Source organism: Paramisgurnus dabryanus, chromosome 7 (assembly GCF_030506205.2).
Source record: "Paramisgurnus dabryanus chromosome 7, PD_genome_1.1, whole genome shotgun sequence".
Taxonomy (NCBI): Eukaryota; Metazoa; Chordata; class Actinopteri; order Cypriniformes; family Cobitidae; genus Paramisgurnus; species Paramisgurnus dabryanus.
The window spans coordinates 36,225,736-36,237,959 of NC_133343.1; the positions used below are offsets into that span (position 1 = coordinate 36,225,736).

The 12,224-nt window shown below is 35.6% G+C and overlaps 1 protein-coding gene across 1 annotated transcript in view; it reads left to right on the forward strand.

The window, feature by feature from the left end:
• Window positions 1-12,224, forward strand: part of ca16b (carbonic anhydrase XVI b) — a 117,038-nt gene that overhangs the window by 21,491 nt on the left and 83,323 nt on the right. Inside the window, exon 2 of the mRNA XM_065279752.2 lies at window positions 2,286-2,372. Coding sequence (XP_065135824.1) covers window positions 2,286-2,372 — 87 coding nt within the window. The remainder of the gene's footprint in view (window positions 1-2,285; window positions 2,373-12,224) is intronic.

The following is a 12,224-nucleotide window of genomic DNA, read 5'->3' on the forward strand; positions in this document are numbered from 1 at the left end:
ATTTAATTTCATTTAGGTTTAAGAGATCCTGCAGTGCCCTGCTATTGCTCAAGTGGAAGAGGAGTTTAACCTAAATACTTGACACTTCAGCTTTATACTGTTTTAAATACTACATACACATTTCCTGTATTTCTGGTTGTATTCTAATAAAGAGACTGAGAAATATATATGATCACTATACAATTGCAAAAACAACAAATCTAATGGTAACATGGTGGCCTAAGACTTTTTCACAGTACTGTATATGCATAATGTGAAAGGGACAGTGGCTTATTTTAAAGGATTAGCATTCTGTAGTCCACTGAGGGCCAGAAGTCCATGGATCAAACGCGAAAGTCCCACCCTACTTCCTTCCTGGAAAAGAGACTCATCTCCTCATAAGGAGAGGTGTGGCAAGGCTGAAGGGTGGGATGAATATCATGATATGAGAGGTATTCAGGGAAAGATTAAGAGAAAAATAAAAGCAATCGTTCACCCAAAAAAATGAAAATTACCACTTAATCCATCGTTGATTTATATGCTAATCTTTTTTCAGACTAACATAATTGGAGTTATATTAGAAAATGTCTTGGCTGTTGCAAGCTATATAATTGTAGGAAATGGTGCTTTTGATTTGAATCCCACAAAAGACCATCCATCCTTCACAAAAGTAATTCACACAGCTTAACAGGGTAATAAATGCCTTCTAAAGGCAATCGATTTTGTATGAAAAAATCAATATTTAAAACATTACAAACTTAAATAACTATCTTCCAGTAACGGCCAACACGCATTCATGAGAGAGTGCATTTCCAGCATATGACAACGGATGTAGCGCACAAGGCGCAGTGACGTTTCCGTATTGGGAAAATGTAAAATATTGTTTAAAAAAAATTGTAGACAATGAATGCTGGACAAACTAGTCAAAACAAGCAAACAAAAAATAATACAAGAATATTTTAAGATTTTTGTTGATCAGACTAAACATTTAAGAATCTGGAGATCCTGTAAATTTTATTAGATTGTTTGTTCCCTGGGAATCAAACAAAATGTGAACTCTTACTCAACAGGTGAGGTACAGTATATATACTGTAAAGAAGGCTTGGGGATCAAAACTAAATGTTCTTTATTGACCTCCTACTACTCGTACAGAAATACAAATCTCACACTTCTTTGGTAATTACGACGACTGGAATTTTAGCAAGTGTGAGTGTTTCAGGTTTGGAGCCCTGTTGTGTGGTATTTGAGAGTTATTATTACTGTTATTATTACTTTTGATTAGCTTGTCAAGAGTCACTGCATGTGAGCACCGCTTGCGGTCCGGGTTTTAAAATGCACCTATTTCATTGCTTAAAACAAGCAATTTTGTGTATTTTATATAATACAATGTGTTCACGTGGTTTATGGTTAAAAAACACATTATTTTCCACATACTGTACTTTTTTGTACCTCAAACGCTGTGATTTTGTACAAATCTTATCGATTTGATCGGTCAGCTAATCTGTAAGTTGTGGTTGGCCTTAATACCTCTGACGCAGCCTCCTTATCATGTTTGAAAGATTTGCTCACAATGCAATGCTGACAGGAGTTAAAGGCGGGGTGCATGATTTTCAAAAAACACTTTGGAAAAGTACCAAAACACTTGTAGCCAATCAGAAGTAAGGGGGGTATATACTTACATCATTGCCTGGGTTGCGTATGTGTGGGGCGGGTCTATCAAAAGAAGGTCCAGATTCTATTGGAGTACGGGCGTGTTAGTTTAGGTGAGTTCAAATATCAACATTGGCTTTCAGAGATCATGCACCCCGCCTTTAACTTACAAGCTATGCGTCAAAGCAGGAGTAATTATGATAATGTCGGTCTTGTCCACGTCAACAGTTAATCACATGCTTTCACTTCAAATCCGGTCTGAGCTCTTTGATTTATTTTACATTGATTTTTAACCTTACTCAATCAATATTAAAGATATCAGAATGCTCTTTACATTATGTAGGATGAGTTTATGTCTTAAGATGGGTTTTCACAGACTGGGTCCCATTTTTATTTTGCCTGACAACCATGTTTAAATGCAATACGAATTGCTATTTAAATGATCTGGTACATAAGCGTTGTGAGATTATTGCAAAGTAAAACCCTTGAGGGTAATACAAGTTGCCTCCTGATTGCCCTGTTTCCATTGTATTTATAGTGACCGGTTGCTGTACATCATCCAGCACTTTTTTCATTGACAATAATGTGTTGCATCGATCGCTTCAACGGTTTCTGGAAAGTCTCAATTACGGTGTCTTGTGATTTATCTCTGACAGTTTCACGTGTGGAAACAGAGGGTCATGACAGCTCAGCCAATCAAAGACATCGAAGGGCATCTGGGGAACCCTATTGGGCGTATTCAGGTAAGTCACGCTTTTCTTAAACCCATAAACAATCCCGTTAACATCGGTAAGCAATAGCAACAATGTTTACTCGGCATAAGCTCATCTATCCACTGGGATTTAACCCTGTGGGGAAATCGAATGCGTATATTTCCTTCGGTAAACCTGCAGGTGGATTTGCTCTGTTAGTTTAGGAAAAAATTGCTTTGAAGGCAATAGGCAAAATCAATGCTCGAACAGGGCGTTTTTACATAATCTATAACTCATTTTGCTTAGCAGATCCTACAGGAGATGATACTTTATGTTTTTATGTCATATCTATAATGTTATAAAAATTGATCAATCTGTGGCTTATGCCAGGTATGCAGTCAATAATATTCTCATATCATTTTTTGACTTGGCATCTCTCTTCCAGTTCATTCTTTTTCTTTATTCTTATTCCTCTGGGCCGTTCACTTCATCAGCTTTGACAGATCATTGTTGGGTAGCTCTTGCCAGAAATCCGACTTCTGTTGGTGCTTAAAGCAATGAAGAACATTTGTGCATGTGGTTCCAGCAGACCTTTAAGCATGGAGTGATCTTTAAATGGTGCTGACAGCCATATATGTGTCTGTGTTTACAATGTGAAGTCGTGCAACAAGCCCCTTGAGGCTTTCTTGCTCCGCGCGCTTGCTCTAATAGGCAACGCAGCATTTTTTTAAAATGTTGTTTCCATGATTCAATGATCTATATCAGAGAGATGAGATTCTGAGAAGCTTATGTTGTGGTTTTTAAATCGTCCTGTAGGATATTAGATTTCTTTTAAATGGAATTCTTTCTCCTAGACAGCATTAGTTTAACTCGAGCGAACTGAGACTTTCGAGTGAGCTTCGTGCTTCTCAGATTTTTCTCCTGAGACAAGACCCCAATAATCTCAAGTGTATCTCTTCTAGGGCTACAGAGATCTTAACTCATTCCACGCCAGCCATTTTTTGAAAAGGTGCCTGCCAGCTTTTCTTATGATTTTTACAAATGTTTCACAAAAGCCTTCTAGGATTTTTTTTTTCAAAAACTTAAAAAAAATCCGCTTATAAACTCTTAAATATGGGTATTTTATTTTATTTTTTTTAGCAAAAAGCTCAAATAATTACATTTTGTGACGGAATTTTGTTAAAGATCAGATTCAGAATGATTATCAAAACATACACAGAGTTTAAAATTAGTAAATAACATTTTGGCTTCAGTTTTTTTATAAATTTTAGGTAATTGCGGTATTGCAGATTAACATAAAAATTAATCAGGAACACGTTTTTATGCAAATGTTTTCTCTTAAAAAAGAGAAAGAGTTAAAGGGATAGTTCAATCAAAAATTTTAATTTTTATTTACCCACTTTCAGATATTTTGAGAAATGTTTGTAACCAAACTGATCAGAAGCCCCATTGAGTTTCATAGCATTTTTTTCTACTATGAATGTCAATGGGGCTTCTGTTTGGTTTGTTTGCAAGCATTCCTAAAAAAATACCTTTCATCAGAACAAAAAAATGTATACAGGTTTGTCACAACATAAGGGCAGGGTTTCCCGCAGAAAATTTGTTAGTTAAGGTGGTAGGGTTGTGCAAGTGGGCGGGCCGGGGGCGTGGCAATCAAAAGGGGCGGGGTGTACGCGTCATGATGAAAATATTTTTATTTAAAACACTCAAATAAAACTCAATTTTTAAGAAACTATGACAGAAACTGAACACATACTAGATTATTAATGAATTAAATGTTTTATCAACAGGCTAGTTATTCTCCAGACATTGAAGCAAATTTTTTTTTTTGGGACGACCTTGTTAAGGTGGTAGGGTATCCCAGCTTAGGTGGGCCGCCCGAACTGAAAAGTGCTGCGGGAAACCCTGTAAGGGTGAGTAAATGTTGACAGAATTTTCATTTTTGGGTGAACTATCCCTTTAATAAAGCCACGTTCTGTACAGGGCTCAGATTTGCCACAATAACCTGCAATCAAAAAAATAATCAAAATGTCACTGGGGCAGTACCCTTTAAAGAGACATTTCACAAGACTTTATTAATATGTCAAATAAATCTTCGATGTCCTCAGAGTACGTACTGTATGTGAAGTTCTAGCTCAAAATGCCATTTTGATAATCTATTATAACATGTTAAAATTGCCACTTTGTAGGTGTGAGCAAAAATGTGCCACTTTTGGGTGTGTTTTAAATGCAAATGAGCTGATCTCTGCACTAAATGTGGTTGAATAGTGCAGATTAGGGGGCGGTATTATCCCCTTCTGACATCACAAGGGGAGCCAAATTTCAATGACCTATTTTTTCACATGCTGGCAGAAAATTGTTTATTAAAACTAAGTTACTTGGTTGATCTTTCACACATTTTCTAGGTTGATAGAAGCACTAGGGACCCAATTATAACACTGAAAGCCCTCATATTTACTATTAGGTACAGATAGGTATGCATTAGGTAGCAATATATACCTTTGAGAGGTACCAATATGAACTTTTCATTCATATTGTTATATAATATAATAAGCAACTATACATTTTGTATATTAGAAGAATAAATAAATACATTTCGGTAATGTCTGAACCCATGTTTTTCTGAACAATTCCTTAATGGGAATCACTAACCTGCAAGTCATTTCTCAGTCCAACCCTTCAACATCAGCCAGGCTGTTTACGAAAGCTGCTCAATAGCTCTTCGTGGTTCAGGCTTTAATGTTCTTTTTAAAATCGGGTAACTTTTAAAGCGTCGTGAGTTTTTGAAGAGTCAATTTGTTTGCATGTGCCTGTTTTGAGTCTAGCCAGAATGCACTTGAACCTTTAATGCTCACACAATCATTTCATTGCCAGAAGGATTCTGCAGGCTTACCGCTTTACCTTTTCCTCCCATAAACCTATTTTCACAGCGAACGCAAATCAAAGCTTGACAGGTGCGTGAACAATTACAGACTGCCGAATAAAACGCCTCATATCTAAACTCTATTTTAGGAGTTACACATTTGCATTCTGCAATTTGTTGTGAAGAATGCAAGTGTGAAAAAACATGCAGGAGATCTTAGACAATAGCGCTGATTATTTCAGTGCTTGTGTGAATGGAAGTTTTATGGTTTTGGTGTGTTACCGTAGTATAAAATGAAAAATATGTGATTAAGTTAAAATTGGACTCGCAGTTATCAGGTTTATCTACATTAATATGCATTTTTAACAACTTAACTTTTATCAGTAAATGAGAATCAAACCCATAACCTTGGCATTGTTACCACTATAGGGCCATGTACAGTACAGTAGCGTGCTTACATTGTTAAGGGAAAGATTTTAGTGATTGTCAGCTATTTGTTCAATAGTTTTTTTTTTTGGACCATGACAAATTTTTTTAAATGAAGTATAATAAATCTAAAATTTTATAGCTTATAGCATAGCTTTATAGTATAGCTTTGCACCTAAAGAGGTCATTTTAGTACCTCAGAGGTACATACTGGTACCAAAGAGAGCTTATTAGTACCTGAAAGATACATATTAGTATCTCAAAGTAACATATTGGTACCCAATGTATACATATTATACATATCGCATGTGATTCGCTAATTAATACGCAAACTTAAATAGGGAAAGTTTATCATTTGCACGTTTCAAAGCCTGAAAAGGGAAAAACATCCAGTATGCGGCAGTCCTGTAGGCGAAAATGTCTTGTTGATGCTAGAGGTCAGAGGAGAATGGGCCGACTGATTCAAGCTGATAGAAGAGCAACTTTGACTGAAATAACCACTCGTTAGAACCGAGGTATGCAGCAAAGCATTTGTGAAGCCACAACACGCACAACCTTGAGGCGGATGGGCTACAACAGCAGAAGACCCCACTGGGTACCACTCATCTCCACAAATAGGAAAAAGCAGCTACAATTTGCACAAGCTCACCAAAATTGGACAGATGAAGACTGGAAAAATGTTGCCTGGTCTGATGAGTCTCAATTTCTGTCTCAAAATCTGGCGTAAACAGAATGAGAACATGGATCCATCATGCCTTATTACCACTGTGCAGGCTGCTGGTGGTGGTGTAATGGTGTGGGGAATGTTTTCTTGGCACACTTTAGACCCCTTAGTGCCAATTGGGCATCTTTTAAATGCCACGGCCTAACTGAGCATTGTTTCTGACCATGTCCATCCCTTTATGACCACCATGTACCCATCCTCTGATTGCTAATTCCAGCAGGATAATGCACCATGTCACAAAGCTTGAATCATTTCAAATTGTTTTCTTGAACATGACAATGAGTTCACTGTACTAAAATGACCCCCACAGTCACCAGATCTCAACCCAGTAGAGCATCTTTGGGATGTGGTGGAACGGGAGCTTCGTGTCCTGGATGTGCATCCCACAAATCTCCAGGATGCTATTCTATCAATATGAGCCAACATTTCTAAAGAATGCTTTCAGCACTTTGTTGAATCAATGCCACGTAGAATTAAGGCAGTTCTAAAGGCGATAGGGGTTCGAACACAGTATTAGTATGGTGTTCCTAATAATCCTTTAGTTGAGTGTATTTTGACTTAACAGTGTACTTGGCAAAAACATGTTTTTTCCACCATCATTCTCTACTTAGATTTTCGCTTTTACAATCACTGAAACAGGAAAATTCGGTGCTTAGATCTTAGTTTTCTCAATTTAGAGTTGTTATATGCAAATCAGTATTATATTTTCTTATAAAATTGTAACAGATTTCTAGCTACCTATCAGTCTCAGGCTCTGTATAATATAACATAAACTCCAAACATTATATTGATCTGGAGAATCTAATAAGAACCAGGGTCAGTCTTAACCTTCAGAACTGGTACTTAAACAATGTCAAGTAAAATGCTGTACCACTCTTCAAGTAAAAAAGCCTTCAGTTTGTGAAGGGGGTGAAGTCAGGAGAAATCTATTTTTCACTGTGTGCTCAAGAACGTTCAGAAAGTTCAGCGATGCCTGCTGAGTCAGGTGTTCATTGTTTAACAGTTACAGTAAGAACCTTTATCTGCCGGGAATGTGCCAGTGTTTGCAATGCATGATGGGACAGTGTTTGCATTTTTAGAGGATCGTACTATGGATGGATGAGCCTGTTTAATGGCTTTCATATTCCTCACAGAGCAATTATCTTCAATGAGATTTCTGTCCATACTGTTTCTGATTGCTTATCTTAAAGGGGCCATGGCACAAGACTTTTTTAAGATGTCAAATAAATCTTTGGTGTTTCCTAGAGCACATGTGTGAAGTTTTAGCTCAAAATAACAAATAAATAATTTATTATAACATGTTTAAATTGACACTTTGTTTGTGTGTGCAAAAATGTGCCGTTTTGGGTGTGTCCTTTAAAATGCAAATGAGCTGATGAAGTGCAAACACTGATCACAATGATGGTGGTTTGTTGCAATTGAAACTCAATTGTGCTGTGAATTATTTTTTTCTCCCTCTTTTTCTCTGCACTAAATGGCAGTGCTGTGATTGGATAGTACAGATTAAGGGGGCAGTATTATTTTAATAAGAGCTCCTTATGACATCATAAAGAGTGCCAAATTTCAATGACCTATTTATGTTTGTGCTTGTAGAGAATGGTTTATCAAAACTAAGTTACTGGGTTGATCTTTTTCACATTTTCTAGGTTGATAGAAGCACTGGGGACCCAATTATAGCACTTAAACATGGAAAAAGTCAGATTTTCATGCCATGGCCCCTTTAAGGGTTGCAAGTAAGCAGATGCTTTTATTCAAAGTGACTCGCAGCAGTGACTATACTTAATTCAACCCACGGATGCAACTCGTTGGGTTGTAATTTAACCTATGCTGGGTTGTTTTAACAATGTTGAGTCAAATTTAAATATTTTCTGTGTTAATTTAACCCTTATTGCTGGGTATGTCTCTTTTTGACCCAATGAGTTATACCAAATTATACCAAATATACAAAAAGTTGGGTTATTGCAGCTTTGGGCTCCATTGGGATTTTTTTAAATGTATAAGAAACGCATCCTACACTAGGAGTATAACTCATTGCTTGTATTTACTCAAACATCTAACTTTTAGCTTTTTGACCCCAGGTGCTACACTCTGCACCACAGCACTGCCTGCACTTTATTTTGTGTATTTTTATGTAACAATGCAACTATATTAGTTACTTTCTTACATGCAGTGCAATAATATATCATGTTGCTGTCATCAGAGGCGTGCAAAAAGCATTGCGGGGTTAAATCTTCTGGCTTCCTCAGAGTGCTAAATTACACAGAGATGGAAAGAAAAAGACTCATAAGCGCATACAAGTTTTCCCTTATTGTTCAGCAGTCTTGGATTTATTTCTACTCCGGGTTACTTATTTTTGTGTTGGCCTTAGACACAAAGAGTTCCAGACAGCCGCCCTGTAATAAATATCGGCTTTGTGAAATTCTTTATATAAAAGTATTGTTGGGAGTTTCATCACAAAGGTTGCCGGATCATTTCGGCGGTAATCTCTGAAGCAGTTTTGTTTTAGTTTATTTATTTATTTTTGTTTTGTTTTATATTTGGTCTTTTATTGTTTTTATTGACCGAGATAATATTGAAGGGTGTGAAATGACGGGCAGAAAAGTATTACCAATTTTGTTTTTGATATTTTTGAAAATGACTTGAGACATCAGAAGGGATTGCTGAGACTTAAAGGGATACGCCAGCCAAATATCAAAATTACCCCATGATTTACTCACCCTCAAGCAATCTGACATACAGATGTCCATCATCTTTCAGACGAACACATTTGGAGTTATTTTAGTAAATGTCATTGCTCTTCCAAGCTTTATAATGATAGAAATCAGGGATCAGTGAACAACTTTTGACATTAAACCCCAAAAAAGTGCATTCATCCTTCACAGAGGTAATCCACATGGTTCCAAGAGGTTACACTTCAAAAAATTACTTTCTTACTAAGTACTTTTGTCTTGTTTTCAGTAGAAATATTGAAATTTTCCTAAATTAAGATGTACTTTCTTGATGAGCAAAATGACCTAAGAAAATAAGGCTAGTTTATATACAAAAAATATACAATTTAAGTAAATTTAAACTTAAAACAAGCAAGAAAATCTGCCAAAAAAATCTAAAAATGTTTTTTTTTTTCTAAAACACTTAATTTAAGCAAACATTTCTCACCCCATTGGCAGATAATTTTGCTTGTTTTAAGCACAAATTCACTTAAATTTTATAGTTTTTGTCTAAAAACTAGACTTATTTTATTAGGTCATTTTGCTCATCAAAAAAATTCATCTTGATTTAAGATATTTAAATATTTCTACTAAAAAACAAGACAAAAATACTAAGTTAGAAAGTCATTTTTTGCTGAGCAATAAAGGTCTTTTGCGGGTAATCAATGCGATTTTGTAAGAAAAATATCAATATTTTTAACTTTATAAACTGTATAAACTAAATTCCAGTGACATCGCCCTATTTGTATGTTACTTTAACTAAGAAAATAAACAAATCAAGAAGCCAAACACCTTTATTTATTTTTTTAAGCTTTTTTACAGTGTATTAAAGGAGCATTTCACCCGTAGAAACATTAATCTTTATTAAAAGTGTGTCATATTTGTAGTCGAAATGTAACATACATTTAGAATTTGTTGCCTATTTGACCGAGAAAAGGGGTGTTTGTAGTCTCACTCCCTTAACAACAGTGGGGAACCTTCAGGGCCTTCTACGCCTTCAGAGAAGGCCTAAAAAAATTAATAAAAAGATTTTTTATAATAATAATACAAATAAATAATATAGTATTCAATAAAAATATGTTTTTACATTTTAAAATTTCTATTTAATTCAATTTAATACAATACATGTAATATATTTTCTCTCATCTGTTCTAACGTTAAGCTTACTGTCAGGTTCATGTCATGAAAACATCTAATCCAATCAGATTCGTCTGTCTCCATTAAGGCCCGGTTATCTGGCTCATTCATTGGTTAGGACTTCATGAATCCCAGGGAAGGTCAAGCTATGTGTTTTGGTGTGGAGAGTGACGGGCAACTCGACCAATCACGTTTTGATTTCAAGGGGGCGGGTAAAAAACAAAACATTGTAAGCCTTCATGAAGTCCTAAGCATGCAACAAACTGGATGCGAGCTGCCGTAAAACACCAAAGACGAAGATCATAGACCGTTAATATTAATACAGTCTAATGGCCCGAATTTCTGCGGTGAGAGTGGTTGAGGTAAATGGCGGAAAACGTGATTGACGTTGTGGTTAGCTTGATAGGGCTGAGGTAAAAACGAAATAACTTAAGCGCGTACACGTGAAGAGCACAGCCGGGAGAAGCGCGTGCAAAGGAGACTGTGCATATGACGCGAACACGAGTAAAATAAAGGGTTTAATTATACTTTTACTTCCTGACACTTTCACTTGTTACGTGAGGATGGTAATGACTGACAGACGACGCCGAATTACATACAATATAATTTCCTAACTAAATCTGAGAGAATGCGAAAACATTCAAATATTTTTTCCCCGCTATACTCGATGGGCAGGGCGGAGATACATTTTGGTAGCCCTCGGGGCTCGGGCTAGAGATTTTGCGAGCCCTGGATATCTTATAACAACAGTTATAAGCCACAAGGAGGTGCACTGAGAACGCAGGGTGCTATATTTCCCCTTATGAAAAAGGCTAACAAGGTATCCTACAGCTAAATATATATTTCCAAAAAATAAATTAAAGAACATAATTTAAGCTTGTTAAATGCAAATTTACCGAGCCCCTGTCATTACAGAGCAGCAGAATCTGTATTTGTGTTTATCAGTTAGATTAAAGTAATTTTAAACTTTAAAACTGCATTTAAAGGCAGACAATGCCCATTCTGTAATTTAACTTTGCGTGCTCAGAATTTTTACACGTTCACTGTATGATTTAACGAAATACGAATAGCCTAGTATTATGGATGGAGAGGCATTTGCACTTCATTGCATATTTTGAAGGCCCAGCTGAAGTACCCACGGTTCGCCACTGCTTAACAAAGATATTGCACTTCCTTCTTTCAATGATGCAAAATGATGATTTTTACATCATTGAAAGAAGGAAGTGCAACACTGAAGTCTGTATTTCTCCTGTCTCAGCGCCGACAACTGAGAAAATGATGCATGATCATTCAAAAACATGACTGGTTCTAACTATACAAAGCTAAATGCAAATGGTGAAGTGTCCCTTTAAGCATTGCACTGCAAAATAAGATTTTCAAGAATAAAAAATTCTTCGTATTTTTGTCTTGTTTTCAGTAAAAATATCTAAAAATGCTTAAATTACGAAAAATTACATTAATTTATGCTTAAAACAAGCAAAAATATCTGCCAATGGGGTGAGAAAAAAAATCTTGAAATAAGATTTCTTTTTTCTTAACTGCAAAATTTTGTACCATTGGTAGTAATTGTGCTTGTTTTCAGCACAAATATACTTAAAGTTTATATTTTATTTTTCTAAAAACTAGACTTATTTTCTTAGGTAATTTTGCTCATCATGAAAAAGCATCTGGATTCTTTTCTAAAAATATTAAATTTAAGTGATTTTGTGCGTAAAACAAGCAAAAAAATCTGCCAATGGTGTAAGCAAAAAAATCTTGAACATTTTTCTTAAACACTTAATTCAAGAAAAAAATCTAGAAAAATTAGCTTACCCCATTGGCAGATTTTTTTGCTTGTTTTATGCACAAAATCACTTAAATGTAATATTTTTGGTCTAAAAACAAGACTTATTTTCTTGGGTCGTTTTGCTCATCAAGAAAAATCATCTTAATTTAAGAATTTTTAGATATTTTCAAGATGCTGTTGTTACCGGAAGCTAGTTATTATAATGTATAAAGTTTAAAATATAAATATTTTTTTACAAAATTGCATCAATTCCCCACAA